Source organism: Heloderma suspectum, chromosome 17 (assembly GCF_057233095.1).
Source record: "Heloderma suspectum isolate Gila_16-S chromosome 17, 16-S_ref, whole genome shotgun sequence".
Taxonomy (NCBI): domain Eukaryota; kingdom Metazoa; phylum Chordata; class Lepidosauria; order Squamata; family Helodermatidae; genus Heloderma; species Heloderma suspectum.
The window spans coordinates 21,487,420-21,503,763 of record NC_139474.1 but is presented as its reverse complement, the minus strand read 5'-3'; the positions used below and the strand labels follow the sequence as shown (position 1 = coordinate 21,503,763).

Genomic DNA, 16,344 nt, shown 5'->3' with positions numbered 1-16,344 from the left:
TCTAACTCCCCTGGCAGGCTTTTACCATTCGCAATCAAAGCTACCCTTTATCATTGCTTTTTTATAATAAAAAAGGCAGATCTTAGGTATGGAGATGATCCAAAGTTCCTCCGGGGGGGGGGGAGAAATAAATCAAAAACTTGAAGCTGCAAATAGGGGTGGGGGGTCGAGCAGATATGGGGGGGGTATGGGCAACTCCAGAGAACCAGCACAAATCATAGTGGCATTACTAGAATACCACCATGTCCTAGAAGCTGCTGCTGCTTCTTTTTTAAATGATTTTTCTTTGACTGTGTTCTCAGAATGCGGTCAAGGGAAGGAAGGAGAGCACTTAATTCCTAAAAAGAGGTTCTGGCATACAAGCCGAGGCGGGAACTCTGCCATCTGCATGGGAAGGCACTCCTGTGCTTTCACTCTGGGAGGAGAGAGGCCAGGCTGGTGACAGAGAGGCACTTGGTGTATGCTCAGAGATATGTTTGCTTATTTATTTGGTTTTATTTATTTATTTGAAGAGCACTAGGCCCAGGACTGAGCCCTGTGGTACCCCGCTTGTTACTTCTCCCCAGTTTGAGAAGATCCCATTGATAAGCACTCTTTGAGACTGATCTGTAGCCAACTGTGGATCCACCGGATCGTTGTTTCATCTAGCCCACTTTGAGCTAGTTTGCTCATCAGGATATCATGGGGCACTTTGTCGAAAGCTTTGCTGAAGTCAAGGTATATGATGTCTACAGCATTCTCACAGTCCACAAAGGAGGTGACCTGATCCAAAAATGAGATCAGATTCATCTGGCAGGATTTGTTCTTGACAAATCCATGTTGGCTTCGAGTCATCACTGCATTGTTTTCAAGGTGCTTCCAGATGGATTGCTTTATCATCTGCTCCAGAATTTTCCCAGGGATTGATGTCAGACTGACTGGTCTGTAGTTCCCAGGTTCCTCCTTTTTACCCTTTTTGAAGATAGGGACAACATTAGCCCTCCTCCAGCCATCGGGCACTTCCCCCGTCCTCCGTGATTTCTCCAAGAGAATAGACAGCGGTTCTGAGAGCTCTTCTGCCAGTTCCTTTATTACTCTAGGGTGCAGTTCATCTGGCCCTGGAGATTTGAACTCATTCAAAGGAATGAGGTGTTCCTTGACCATATGCCTATCGATCTCAAGCTGCAATCCTGCCCCTTCAGTCTGTACTTTGCCTTTGTCAGGGGGCTCATAGACCCTCTTTGGGGAGAAGACTGAGCCAAAGTTGGATTTGAGCACTTCTGCCTTTTCTTTGTCATCTGTTATCATTTTGCCATCCTTATTTAAAAGCTGAATCACCATTTCTTTCCTCTGTGTTTTGCTATGCACATAGCTGAAGAAAGCTTTTTTGTTGCTTTTAGCATCCCTCGCTAACCTCAGCTCATTCTCAGCTTTAGCCTTCCTGACGCCATCCCTGCAATTCTGTGCTACCTGCCTGTACTCTTCCTTTGTTGCTTGGCCTTCTTTCCACTTCCTATATGTGTACTTTTTTGTTTTGAGGTCATATCTAAGCTTTTTGTGAAGCCACATTGGCTTCTTCTGTTGTTTTCCACCTTTTTTTCTTGTTGGAATTGTTGGTAATTGTGCCTTGAGAATTTCCTTTTTTAAAGGCTCCCACCCATCTTGGACTCCTTTTCTCGTTAGAGTCGCTTGCCATGGGACCTTAGTGATCATTGTTCTGAGTTTATTAAAATCAGCTTCCCTAAAATCCAGGGTACGCGTTTGGCTGCACTCAGCTTTTGCTTCCTTTGGAACCAAGAACTCAAGTGTAACATGGTCGCTTTCCCCCAGAGTTCCTGTAACTGCTGCTTTATCCACTAAGTCATCTCTGTTGGTTAGGATCAAGTCAAGGATAGCCGATCCTCTAGTTCCTTCCTCTACTTTCTGTAGGAGGAAGTTATCCGCCACACAAGTCAGGAATTTCCTGGAGGGGCCATTTACGGGGACTGTTTCACAGCCTTTTACACGCACGTACAACTATATTTTGCAAAATACTAAAAATTACACACCTTTCCATCTCTGCTTTTAAAGTTCAGGCTTTCCTTTGCACAAAATTTCCACAGACATTTACTCCAATTTTAGCACAGAGTACACAAACACCTGTATACCCAGTGTGATCAAAAATTCTGAACCAAGAAACCAAGAATTCTGAGAAGCAGCATGAATAATGCAGTTGAAGTATATTTAAAGAGTTTGCATAGTTTATTTTGGTTTCATGAGTCAGAGAGGAGCAAAGAGATATACTAGTAGGTAGGGGCTAAAGTCTCTCCCTTTGTCCTATGGTGGGAATCTGCTCCTTAGTACCACATTCACTTTCCAAGATTTCATCAGCCATGGTCTACTCTCTTTCAAGCCTATCTCTGAGCCAATAAAGACTAGGAGCTTGCTTTAAAAAAAGGGGGGGAAGATAAAAAAGGGGTTCTCAGGATGCTTTGAATTCTGAACGTAATTCTCATTGCTGCATTTGCACAATCCAGTTCTATCTGCTGAGCAGAAATAAACCAGCACCACTGGAAGATTGTGGTTTTTTTAAAATAAAATTTCATGTTCCACCTCATTTCTCTCTCTCTTTCTCTGTCTCTGAACCTCTAAACAAACAACCATCTCTCAAAACAGCAGGCCTTTACGACGTCACTTCTGCTGGCTGTGAAATTAAAGCAGAGTGTGCAGTAAATGGATGTAAATTGCAGCTTCTCATTGTCCTGTCGGCAACAGCTCCTTCTTGGAGGTTTTGTTGTGTGTTATTTAGAATTCTCAGAACAGAGAACAACACGCAGAGCACCCTAAAAGATTGGGGGGTAGAGGAAGGTTGCTTTCACTGGCACAGCAACTATGCAAGCATGGCAGAGGCTGGGTCACGAAAGCTGATCCAACAATTACAGGGCAAAGAAACGCATAAAAACCGTGGCTGCATGGTCGTGGCTACGGGGCTTGAGACAGACAGTGGTAAGCTGGTATACAGCATTAGCAAAAGGTTCAGTAATACGCTTTAAAAGATTTGCAAAAAAACAGAAATTGGAAGGGGGCAGTGTCTAGGTCTTTAGCTGGGAGTCAGGCCATCTATATATCTAGGTATTGCCAACTCCAGGGGTGGGCAGAAGATAGACTGGGATCCATTGCAAATATTTCGATCGGGAGTAGGTGCCCTCCAGATGTTTGGACTACAACTCCCATAATCCCTGACCATTGGTCATGCCTGCCAGTGCTTGTGGAAATTGTAGCCCAAAATATCTGGCGATCACGAGGTTTCCTACTCCTGATTAAGATTGATCAGGCAAGAGTTTACCACTCCCAGTGGTTTAATAACAGCAACAACAAATAGGCTTTCCTTCTTTTTTCTAAATTAGGTTGCTGAAACAAAGAAAGCGGATTGGTGTGTGTGTGTGGGGGGCCCTTAGGTCAATTCTGGTCCTGAAAACAAATTATTGGGCTGAATATATGCTCAAAGACACCCCAGTCCTTAATCCGAAGTGTACAGAACCCCCCCTCCCAAACTTCCATTTTGCATATGGCTCTGGTTGGGGGATCTCAAGCTTCTAGTAAAAACACACACAAATTGACTATGCCTGATGTCTACCCATCCCTGGCTACTCCAGTTAGCAGGAGCTTGTCCTGCTCCGGATTGTTACTCAGTCTGTGGCAGAACAGTGCCAGGTGTTCAGCCAGCCAAAGGCCAGAAGAGAACACCAGAATGGTCGAGGAAGCTAGGTTATGATTGCAGGGGCTGGAATGCAATCCAGGGGTGGGTCAAAAGAGGGTTGCTGTAAGAGTGCCTAGGTTGGAAGCCAGGAAGATAACAGCATCAGAAGATCATGGAATAGTAGGGTTGGAAGGGGCCTACAAGACCATCGAGTCCAACCCCCTGCTCAATGCAGGAATCCAAGTCAGAGCATCCCTGACAGATTGCTGTCCAGCCTCACCTTGAATGCCTCCAGCGTGGGAGAGCCCACCACCTCCCTAGGGAATGGGTTCCATTGTTGTTTTGCTCTAACAGTCAGAAAGTTTTTCCTGATGTTCAGTCGGAATCTGGCTTCCTGTAAGATTGGCAGGAAAGAGACAATACACAGGGCCATCAGCAGTCTGGGATCAGGAGCAAGAAGTTAAGGGATCAGGACCATCAGTGCCTCATTCAAGGCCCTCCAGCCAGAGCACACAGCCCTCCCATCACCATCTGGCTCAGCAGATGTGTCCCCAGCAGAACCCTGCCTCACAGAAGCCTCAGACTGCAAAAGCAGGCAAGGGCCCTTTAACAGTCCAGCCAGCTCCTCCGGGAAGGGCAAAGCTGACCACACTACAGGCCTACATATTCAGTTGGCTTTAGCTCCCTGCTGAGACAACATCACCCTATTATCCTAGTAGGAGAGAATTCCAGCCAGCAAAGCCCACTTAGAGCTATCCAAGGTCTTATTTCCTGCCTGCCTCAATCTTACTCCCAGCTTTGATTTTACTATTTGTTTCCCCTGCAAGCCTCAAGGGCCCACAGAACAGGACACTGATCCACTGAACCCAGCACTGGAGGGCAAGACCTCCCGGAAGTCTCATAAGGAGTCTTTCCTAGCCCTTCTACCTGGGATCCTTTTACCTGGGATCAAACCTGGGGATAGCTTGCAAAGCATTTGAGCTAAACCAAGGAATCTGGCCTGTTGTCCTTCTTTTTAAGCATACAGGGGGATGCTTCTCTTGACAGTGGTGAGAGAAAGACCAAGCAGGTGTCCTTTTAAAAAAAATGACATACTACCACTGTGTCATATCTGTTTCTTTAAAGAGACTGAGTGGCTCAAGTGAGAGAGGTGGGACTACAAGGCCAAAAAAGGGCATCTAAAGTGTTCAAGGAGTTGCCACATATTCCTCCATCTATAATGACTAAAGAGATGAGAGAAGTGTGGCTACAACAGTACTTGCACGTTTTAAAAACTTGTCTGGTACTTACAGTGGTGGAGGTGGGAGAGCCTTTAATTGGCACATCAGTGATTACGGTGTGCAGGCACAGGACATCAGTAACAGGTGCTTGTGAGCATCTGAGCAGCTCAGCCGCTTGTGAGCATCTCGTCCTTCTTTTTCTGAAACTGAACATTGCACAACAATCAGGAAACTTCCAGAACTTACAATTGTGAAAACAGGCTTGGACACATTTGAGCGATGCCCTGTGAAATTTCAGAAGGCAAAGGAGGGGGGCAACAGGGGATGGTGGGATTTGTAGTTCAAGACACCTGGAGGAAGGCTACTCTAGACTAAGAAGCCACACTTTCTTATTATTACGCCATTGTTAAGGGAGGAAGATGCACCAACTCCTTGAACATTAGCTGCCCTGCTCTATGCGGTCTCCAACTTGCTGGCACCTCTTTTGAGATGGCACGCCTGGAACCATGCACATTCTTCTAAACGTGGCCAAGACCGCTCCACAGCAAGCCCCTGCCCACAGACATCCAGCCATGGGAAACAGTCACCACAGCACACCTTCCATTCCCAGCAACCTTTGCGGGGTTTGCTGTTCATGTGAAGTGGTCCTTAGTCCTGGAACAACACCTGGCAAGCATAACGGCGCAAGCGTACTGGCATCAGCCTCTTGACACACCTGCACGTATTACTCACAGCTGTTCTTTCACGAGCGAGCCACTCCAGCCACATCAAAGTGACACGGCTGGCAGCTGCCGAGGTTGCCAGCGGCCAGTTCTCTCATTGCTCCACCCCCCGCCCAGCGTACTCCTGGGGGCATTAATATGACTGCTTCGCTCCCCACGTACATGAGATCTCCACACCCTTGACCGCATCCTCCTCCTCACACATGGCTCAAACAGCAAGTGGGAGACTCGGCTGTGAATTTACGCCTTTTACCACGCACTACCGGGCCTTTTCTCCTATTCGTCCCCAGGAACCTTCCGTTCTGCTTGTTCATGGCTGCCATGGTGGCAACCAAGGTGAGAAAGCCCACCCACCCTCTCCTTCCATTGGGATGGGGATCAGAGGTTCTAGCTTGGGGAAAGGCACTCTCAAACATGCTCAGCCTGTCTCCCCCACACCCCCATACAAGTAGAGAGACACCCTGTCACTCATGGACTGATGTCAAGAGCTCCAGGCACTTTTGTGACCTTCTTCCCAGTACCTAACTACCCATCACAGGACTATGACCCGCTTTCATTTTATCAATAAATAAATATAAACCAAAGGCCTGAAGTTGCACACACAAAATAAGGTTTAATTTGGCTGAAGTGCGAGTTTTCTGAGCCAGGTCTACTACATGGGCAGTAGCCTGTTTTCAGACAGGAATAAAACCAGGTGCTGCAGAGGGAACAGGGTTTTCCCCCACCCCTGCCCCCCAGCACCAAATTAAACTTTGTCAGACTTCTATCAGTTAGGTAATGTGTCCCAAGCAAGAGTACTAAGGCGTGTACTATCAACAGTCCAGCAGTGTCCTACAAGGGTTCATTTTTCAGCTATGACCTCTAGTGGTAGGAACCAACTGTGCAGGTCTGCATATTTGGAGTTAATAAAATAATAATAATAATAATAATAATAATAATAATAATAATTCATCACCTCTCTTTAAAAGGACCCAAGGCACTTTATAACAAAATTATTAAAACATACAAAATATAAAACACTTAAAAACTATTTCCAATAAACCTACCCAAACATGATAAAACATAGTTGTTTGTGATGAAGATTTGGGGATATAACAGTTGGGCAGAGAAGGTCTGATGCCAGTTGGGATTTTCCAGGCCCAGTTTTCGAATGTTCAGCTTTCATGTTTTAAAAAATGCATTCATTCATTAAAAAAGAGGAGTTGCCAGCCAGCCAACTTATGGGGATACTAAAAGCTAGATTCTATCTAGTCGCTAAGGAGGAAATCATCCTGTTCCCATCTGCCACTGTACTGCATTGATGGTGATGCACTTCGCACCCTGAAATATTGCATTTATATTATTCAATATGATATATTTAAATATATTAGGCCATTTGTATTTAGGTTTTTCCTGTTTCACTGTCAGTTTCACTACTACACACATACCACAAATGTAACCTTGGGCTCCATTATCAAGGAGTTTCCAGCACTGGGTCTGATCTAATTACTTTCCAAAGCGGGTGGAGTGGGACCCAAGCTCCCTACAGAAAGTATGCAGCTGAAAATATTTAGAACCCCAAAGAACGTGGGTGTGTCTTTTCTGGTCTGAGTTGTGCCCTCATACTTAATCTCTTTCTTCTTGCACTTTTATCTGGTTTATACTCATCTAATTCCCAAACGTCTTGAGTCTCTTGTTCTGTTCTTCATATACATATGAAAGACGATGGAGTTTGAGAGAAACAGAATGCAGAGAACTGAGGTTCCTCTCTCATACCCCCAGTCCCCAAGAAACAACTGACATCCATTATGTCTTGAAAGATTAAAAGGCAACATCTTTTTAAACCTTTAAAATGGAGACTTCAAAGAGGAGACAGTCTTTACATTAAGTCTAAATGCAGCCTCTCTGGCTGTCAAGGAAGGTGTTGAATTTTCCTTACTAAGTTACTGGTGTTTTTACATTTCAAATGCCAGCTCAATTATCAGTTCCCACCTGTGATCACACTGAATAAGTTAGCCAGGAAACTGGTGAATACACCTAACAGATTATACACCATTGTCTCTGAGCAAGATTTCCACTGACACCTGACTTTCTGCCCCACAATAACTAGAGTAGCATTTCCATCCTATTATTCCTCCAAAGAACTCAAGAGAGGCATTTTAGCCTCCCAGAAGCTCTCTGTGAAGTAGGCCAGGCTGAGATTGATTTTCACTCCAGGATCTTTCATGGCCGAGTGCAAATGCAGACTTGGGTTTTACACATTTTAACTTCCCCCGGGTTAGCGACTAAACTTGCCCGGGTTCGCAGCACATGAGATCCCTTTCAAAAACATGCTACTACATACGCGCTTATGTTCTTGAGAGAAGCCTGCTCCAAGTTCCAGCAGAGGTATGTGGGCACAGCCATCTCAGCTGCGGTGCCCACGCTAAGCAACTCTCTTCCCTAGGAAATTTGGCTGCCAGCCTCCCTGACGGCCTTCAGGTGCCCGGTGAAAACCATGTGGCTTTGGCGTGGCTTTGGCATACCTTTGGTACATATAAGAACTGCCTCCCTCTCCCCGATGCTAAAACCCAACAGGGCCATCCCATGAAGCTGAATGGTGGGAGACTCGGGACAGATCAAAGGAACTTCTTCACACAGCACATAGTTGAACTGTGGGACTCGCAACCACAAGATGCAGAGATGGCCACCAACTTGGACAGCTTTAAATGGAGATTGGACAAATTCTTGGAGGAAAAGGTTCATGATATATTCCCTCCAGTTCCAGAGACAGTATGTCTCCATATGCCAGTTGCTTGGGAACAGGAGGGTGCTGTTGTGGGTTGCCCAGAGGCATCTGGCTGGCTGTAGGAACAGAATGCTGAGCTAGAGGCCTTTGGTCTCATCCAGCATGGCTATTCTTAAAGCTGTTCTTCTCCCTTTTAAATTCACTATCTGCTTTTCTCTCTTTTAAAGTGAATGTTGGTACTTTATTGGGGGGGCATTAAACATTGTCAAGCTGCTTTGGAGTCTTCATGGCTGGGAGAGAAATATGGATTTTTTTTCAGGACTACAGAGAGCAATCCTGCAGCTAGAGTTCTGACAAGTTACCCCAACACTGGCTGAGAGCGGCTGGCAGGGTTCTATAGCCAGGCTAGGAGGGTCCTCCTGGGAACTCCAACTGGTTTTGTGCTCTTTCCCACAGTCACTGGCCCCTGCGAGATGGCAAGGGTCTGTTGACTGAGGAGCTGGTTGGGGAATGCTCCTTAGGACCTCCCTGCTCACTGGAGGAGGCCCACTCCTGAGCCAGAGGGCCACAATGCCTCATAGGGATCGCGAGGAAAAAGTGTGGGATCCAACATGGGGGCCCCCATGTGTTAAGGCCCAGGAACAGGACCCAACTTCTCTTCAGGGTCATTGCCATTAGAAACCTCAGGCTCCTGGTCCTGAGTTATGAAGTCCTGCTCTGGCAGGAGATGCGGGGGGGGGGGGAGTCCCTCACAGAGGGAGTGGGACAGGCAACTGACCCCTAGACAAGCTGAAACAGTCACCACGACACAGAGGGGCTAGGCCAGCACTTTCCCTTCTCCAATGGGTGGAAGCCTTAAAACACCACCTATTATAGATCCTTGCATCCTTCCGCCTCATGCTTTCACAGGAAGCCTTCAAGAGAACTGGGGCTTTTCGTTCTGTACTCCCCCCCCCCCCTTGAGGATGCTGCCTTTCTCCACCTCAGCAAGGCTGGTCACTCATCTGGGGTTTGGGAGGGAAGCTGTGGCGGCAGCGTTCACTCTTGGTCCACCCCAGGCAAGGACAGCAGCATTTGCCCAGAACTTGGAACGGCTCCTGGACCATTTCAGGCAGGGGGAACCATGGAACCAAATGAGCAGAGGGGATTGTCTCTGCAGCAGCGGCCAGAGCACTGGCTTTTGGGCCATCAGGTAGGGGGGAAAGAAGGCACTACAGAGGGGAGGGGATGAGAAGCCCATGTTTCCTGTTGTAGCCAAGTCCTGTCTCCTCTTCTCTGGAATCTTGCTTTTGAAGTAGCTTGGTGGGATCGGGGGAGACACACGCACACATGGAGCTCAAACAGAGCCCACCCCTCATCATGAAGCCCAACTATCATCTAGGGCTGAGGGGGAAAGCATCCCTCCCTGATTCCAAGGTTCAGAGAGTCTGCCTACCTGGCCCCAGAAGAGGGGGCCTTTCCCCAAAGGGCAGAGAGGCCTGAATGCGTGGGCAACGGCTTGCAGGCTCTCACAAGTCAGAGGCCCCGTCTGAAAGCCAGAGACTGAAAGGGATTCCCCATTGTCAGGGATCAGGTCTTCAAGGCCCTGAACAGCTCAGTGCAGGTTTACTTGATCTGCGCAACTGTAAAACAGGATTTGGGCTCAAGTGGAGAACTTCGGAATCTTCACAATGCTGTATACTGTTGTCTTGCATGTTTTAGAGGTGAGTGATTTTCAATGTAACGTGCCCCAAATACAAGCAATTGTTTATTTCAAGGATATTAGAGGCCAAAATGGTGAGTCCCACCCTCAACTACAAATACGAGGCTTATGGGACAGTCTTTTCCAACCTGGCGACCTCCAGATGTATTTGACTACAAGTCCCATAATTCCCAGCCAGCATTGCCATTGCTGGCTGAACTCTCCTCCAACATCTGGAGAGCACCAGGTTGGGAAGGCTGCTATGGGAGATAATTATAGAATGGCCATAGGTAGGACCCCTGGAAATCCACAGAGGACACTGAATCCATACAAGGAACATGGTTACAGAAAGCCGCCAGAGAAGTCTGCCAAGAATCTTTGCCAACTTTTATTTGCAAATTGCATTTCTAAGTTGGGTTTAACAAAGAGGAGTATTTTTAAAAAAATGAGTTTTGAAATCTGTTCACCTTCTTGGGAGGCAATGGAGAGCTAAAAAAAATCAAGATGAGCAAGGTCTTGACGGTGCCAAAGCAAATGACAGAGTTTTTCACACAGGGAAGTGAGACGCGACTTGCCGGAATGTTTGTCCAAAAAGAAACAGAAAGGGATAGACCGGAGGAATCCACAGTTGGAAGTTCCTTTTTTATGCTCGCCTGTGACATTCTCTTGTCTATGGGGGTAGGGGGCCCCGCATGGGCCCGCGAGGAGGCACCATGGGTCTCTGGGCAGGACGAGGCGGAAGAGGGATTCGCTGGTACCCATAGGGAGGTGGGCGCGGGGGGCCGTTGTATCCATGGGGTGGCATCAATGGAGGTGGCCCACGCATCCCATGTGGGGGCATGGGACCAGGGTGACCTGGAGGAATAAGACACACAAACATTAGACAAAATCCAGAAGCAGCAACTAAAATTGCAGAAAGATAATCGCCCTTCCCCACTGAAAGAACCAGGTTGAAGGACAGAAAGAAACCTCACATTCACACACACACACATATACATTTTTTTTGGAAGTTCCGGGAAATTCTCCTTGAGAATTCCTTGTTTTCGGGGAAGGAAAGATCCCAGACAATTCCTCTCCTTTAATGCATCTTACAAGAATTAGATCTCTAGCTATGAACCAGGCAGTTTCTTCCAAACATGCACTGACCCAGTGGAATTAGGTTATCTGATACGGTTCAGTCCACAAGACCGGCGGGAAAACCTGTGAAAATCTTGTTGTGCATCTTGTCTTTTTTCACTACTGTAAGAAGTTTTACAGCATATTTAAAACCAGTGGTCTATATGTGGTGCAAAGTTCAATGAATGTATGTGACAAAACTGAGCAACCTCTCCGATAGCTACCACGTGACTTCTCAAGAGTTTGTGCACCCTGTATATGGGCAGTGATTGGAGAAAAAATGGGAAGATGGAGCTCTTCTTCAGAAGCGGGGGCGGGAGATGACCAAGTATGTAGCAAGACTGGGAGAGGGGAGAAACCTTATTGTTAGAACTATATTCACACACACACACCACATGCACAGACACCCCTGGTGCTATGGCACCGAACTGAAAGAATTCCGAAACATCCCAACCCAAGCTTCGCCCCCACTTACCCATCGGTGATCCAAAGTGGGGTCCCCTGGGAGGCATGCCCATGGGTGGCGGCCCGGGGTGGGGCATGCCTGGAGGAGGGCGGGGAGGAGGCTGGCCTCCTGCTCCCGGGGGCCCTGGGTGATGGGGGCCCATGCCGGGCATGCCGTGATGGACCTGCATTTGAGGCATTCCTGGGGAGGCAAAACAAAGCAGGAGGAGTTGCTCACATGTGTTTCCTCTCACAGAATCCCAGCAAGAGGCAGCTTCTGCAGAGTCTGGGACAGCCGTTTGTGGCATGGAAGGCAGCACCCACACGCTTTCAACCACTCTCTAGACCCCCATCTCCTTAGTCCAGCAGCATTCCTGTGCCCCCTACCTACAATTCTTCACTGGATTCAGTCAGTCAACATGCCCTGTCCACCCCAGGCCAGTCTGACACCCCCACAGAGGCAGGCGTTCAGGTCTCCCTGCCTGCCTCCTCCTCCTCCTCCTCCTCAGACCACCAACATCAGCCATCATGTGGAAAATGGAGAAAGCCCAGGGCCAGCTGTTAAGAGCACAGGCAGGCTCTCCTGGCTAAATTCAGCAACAGCGCCCTAAGAGGGAGGCTGAGGTCCATAGCAATGGAGGGGGTAGTGATCTTCTGCAGAGGAGAGGAGATGCCCAAGGCAATGTACGTACCTGGATGCATCCCACCGGGAGGGAAAGGGTGTGGGTGGGGAGGGTGCGCCCCTCCAGGAGCACCTCCAGAAGGGGGCCCTGGGGCACCAGCACCTGGCGGCATGGGTGGAGGTGGCATAGCCGGAGGCATCCCTGGGGGCATGGCTCCTGGCGGCGGCACTGGCGGGGGAAATGACCCAGGTGGTGGGATGCCTGTCATGGAAAAAGCAGAACGTGCTAAGATACTGAAGGAAGCATGAGGCAACTTAGAATTGTACAAACAGCTACCACTCATGGTTAGAAAGAAAGGCCTTCCCTTAATATTTACACACGCACACACCCTTTATAGCAACACATCAGAACCAGAAAGAACAAGTGTGCCCTTAACTCTCAACCTCACCAATTAAAATCATGCCCCACTGTTATCAACTGAGGCAGTCCTATAAGGCACATAGCAACATTAAGGGTTAGCTAGATCATCAATGGTATTCATTTTTAATTTAGCAGCCTGCTTTTTGGACATTCATGAAATGCTACACTTGCACTAAAATCTTTACAACTCAAACCATAAAAAGAAATGAATTCATGGGACCGAGGGATGGGACAAACTGAAAGAAACACACACAGGAGTCTGGAATACTGACCCCGACAAGGGAAAAAGTGTCTGCATACCTGGCGGGGTGACCCCTGGCCCCAAGGTGGTGACGACTGGAGTTGGCACGGATGGCGGAGGAGGAGCATCTGCAAAGAGCTGATGAGGCCGGTCGGCCTGCGAGAGGGGGTTCTGAGCAGCCAGGAGGCGCTCAGCGGCCGAGCCATGCCTCTCGCCCTTGGAGTCCTTCTTGAAGGCATAGGAGACGGTGATGGGGCGGTTGCACAGGTACTGTCCATTCATGGCCTCGATGGCAGCATCAGAGGCGTCAAAGCTGGCAAAGTTGATGAAGGCGTAACCCTTGGAGTTGCCCGTGTCGGGGTCGCGCATGATCTTGGGGGTCTGCAGGATGACCCCAAAGGCGCTGAACGTATCATAGAGCAGCTTCTCGTCAATCTCTGGGTCCAGGTTGCCGATGAAGATGTTGGCGCCCACATCCAGGTTCTTGTTGTGGGCCGAGGCCTTGTTGACCCGGATCGGCTTCCCGTACAATTTGATCATGTTCATGATTTTGATGGCATAGTCTGCATCCTCCTCGCTGAGGAACTCCACAAATCCATAGCCTGAAAGGACACATCCGTAAGAGATGCTTAAAACAGGATGTGAGGTATAGGCTATTGTCTCCATCTCTTATGGTTCTTTTAGCTTGAATATGCATTGTAAACTGCTCTGGGATACATATTATGAAGGATATATGTATAAACATGCCTTAAATAAATAAGCAAATGAATTTACAAGAACTCATGTAGCTCTTTAAGGCCTGAATCTATGGTAATTATTGACAAGCATGCCAACAGTGCTTGAAAATGACACGTGTAGACACAATCCAGATACACAAGAACAAGCTGGACTTCACCTCAAGGCTGAGCATGACCCTCAGTCTCACGAGCAAAAGCCATACCTCACATCAGCCCCAAAGTAAGGGCACAAATCCAATACATGCATGCTCCCCCCAAAGGGATAAGCTGGCTGTGTTCACTGGTCACGGTGCTGACATCACATACCTTGGTGCTGGCCAGTGACTCTGTCTTTGGGCATGTGGGTGTTAACGACAGGGCCTGCCTGGAGAAAGAGCTCCCACAGGAGAGGCTCACTGACCTTTTCATCCAGACCTCCAACGTACACGGTTGCATCTGCAACAAACAGAAAAATCCCTCCTTGGTTACATAGACAGATAGCAAGAACTCTTCACAGGTCTTGCATAGCTCCAAAAACTCTTCCAAAGAGAGACCAACACATTTGTCACTATCATGCCTGGAAGTTGCTCTCAGAGGACCTGCATGGTGCCTCTTCCTTCAAATTCCTCCTCAAAATGTACCTTTTCCACAAAGCAGCTAAGGAGCTCTCCCCCAGAGTCTGCACCCCCCAGCCTCAATAAAACAATAGCAATTTGCTCACATCCATCCCTTGCTGCCCTCAGCCCATCTGTCACCTTTCCTCCTGCCCTTCCCTCCCTTTGTCATTTCCCTTCCAGTATTGAAATTTAGTCTTCCCCAACCTGGAGCCCTCCTGATGTGCTGGACTGCAACTCACACAGTTCCCTGACTATGCAGGTTGAGAGTGATGGGAGATGCAGTCTAACAGATCTGGAGGGCTCCAGGTTGGGGAACACTGTTGTAAGCCATTGGGACAGGAGGACCTGTCCTCTTTGCCACATTACTCTATAAAGTGCCAGGTATACCACTGTTGCTATAACCATATTGTATTAGCATTGGTAGGCAATAGGATTGAGTAATCTGGAGAAAGCAGTGCATTTCAGAGGCCTTCATACCAACTCATCGCATGCGAAGTGCAGTGCAAAGAATTCAAGGTTTGGATCCCAGCTGAGCCAAATAAAAAGCAGCCACAACATTCACCAGATGGCTTTTGCCAGATAGATTTTAAATCCCTCGGAGCACTTTTTAAAGATGATAAAATGAGGGAAGCATCATAAGCCACCTTTTCATGCCGAACAGCTCCCAAAACAAGCTAGTTGCTTCACAGGGAGGGAGGAAAGAAGGTGACAAAGAACTGGCACCATTTTGCCCTAGCACTGCCTATCAGGGTGGAAGGATCAGCTTTTAATTTACATAGGAGTTGCTGTATTTGTATTGGTCTAATCTTTAGCTGCCTTAAACATCTGTGACAGAAGAACAGAGCTCTATAAAGGTTGTTAATAATAACTGTTTGGTTATAACAGGCAGTTGAGAAAAGGGGCTTGCAAGTAGAATATATTGCATACGCTTCTATAAATGGTTTTGTTTTTAAGACAAAAACTGCTGAAAATGCCTACATCATTCTTCCTAATCTGTTGGCCCCGGTTGTATTGGACTACAGCTCCTATCACTCCAAACTATCACAGCCTTGCTGGCTGGAAATAATGGGACCTGTAGTCCAACACCGGGGAGGGGGGTGCAGGTTGGAATAGGCTGCCCTAGAAACTCTTCTGGGGACACTGTATCAAATTACAACTTCCATCACCCCCAGCCAGCACAATCCTGTGCCAAATCATTCTAGACTGCAGCCTCCTGGGGAAGAGTCCTGCTCCAAAGTGCTCCCCACGAAGCAACGTAAAGAACCATACACATTCTGTGTTATTCCTGTAGTTTTGAATGGATTTAAAAGTTGCATTTTAAACGTATTACTGAAAATGTTAATAGTGTTTTTATAGTATATTTAGGGGTGCAATCCTACGCACGTTTAGGCAGAAAAAAGTCCTGCAACTCCCAGCATTCCCCCAAAGCACCCTAAACGTATTTTCAATATTTATGTTATACCAATACGTTCATTTAAGTATTGCTAATAAATAAGTAATCCACAGAAATAACAGCATATGCGAGATTGGTAACAGCGGCGGCAGCAGCCGGAATTTGGCGCCCCAACCCAGCCTGCAATCCGTGATAACAAAGACCATGTTCGGCTGGGGGGGGGCGAGGAGAGCAGGAGAAGCGCCCCCCTCCCTCCCTCCCTCCCTGCCTCCCTCCCCCAATCCAAGGAAGCCACCCAGCGCCCCCCGTCAAAAAAAGCAGCTTTAATTTCGCCCCCATTTCCAAAGCGGGGAGGGGGCCCTAACAGGACTGGCCCCCTCCGCAATTCTCCCTCCCCAGGAGGGGGGCTGTAGCCCATGCGGCCTCCCCACCCGCACACAACAGGCCCCCTCAGACCGAAGCGCGGGGCCCTTTCCGCTACCTTGGTTCCTCTCCGAGATGGGCCCGGCCGCCATTTCGGCCCAGACACTCCCCCTCCTCAGCCACGATGACCTCCCGCGGCGCACTTCCGCTCGGAACCGGACGTTGCGTGTGGCGAGGGCACGGCAGGGCCTCCTTCGGCCATCTTGAGCTCGGGCGGAAGAACGCGCGCCAAGCCACGAAAGCACCCACGCTCGGCTCCCTCCACTTTGGCGGGAGGTAGGGGCCGGTCAGAGCGCGGCCAGCCGTCGATATCTAAACGCAGAAAAGGAACAAGGGCAACAAAACCGCGCCACCATCTCCGAC

At 48.3% G+C, this 16,344-nt stretch overlaps 1 protein-coding gene across 1 annotated transcript; it reads right to left on the bottom strand.

The window, feature by feature from the left end:
* Positions 1–10,353: 10,353 nt before the first annotated feature.
* SF3B4 (splicing factor 3b subunit 4) lies at positions 10,354–16,098 on the bottom strand. The gene is made up of 6 exons (XM_084823834.1): positions 16,040–16,098; positions 13,876–14,004; positions 12,892–13,434; positions 12,241–12,432; positions 11,580–11,750; positions 10,354–10,843 (listed from the first exon to the last, which is right to left on the bottom strand). Exons 1-6 carry the CDS (start codon positions 16,071–16,073, stop codon positions 10,659–10,661), a joined length of 1,254 nt encoding a protein of 417 aa, XP_084679960.1. The 5' UTR covers positions 16,074–16,098; the 3' UTR covers positions 10,354–10,658.
* Between the last annotated feature and the right edge of the window lie 246 nt (positions 16,099–16,344).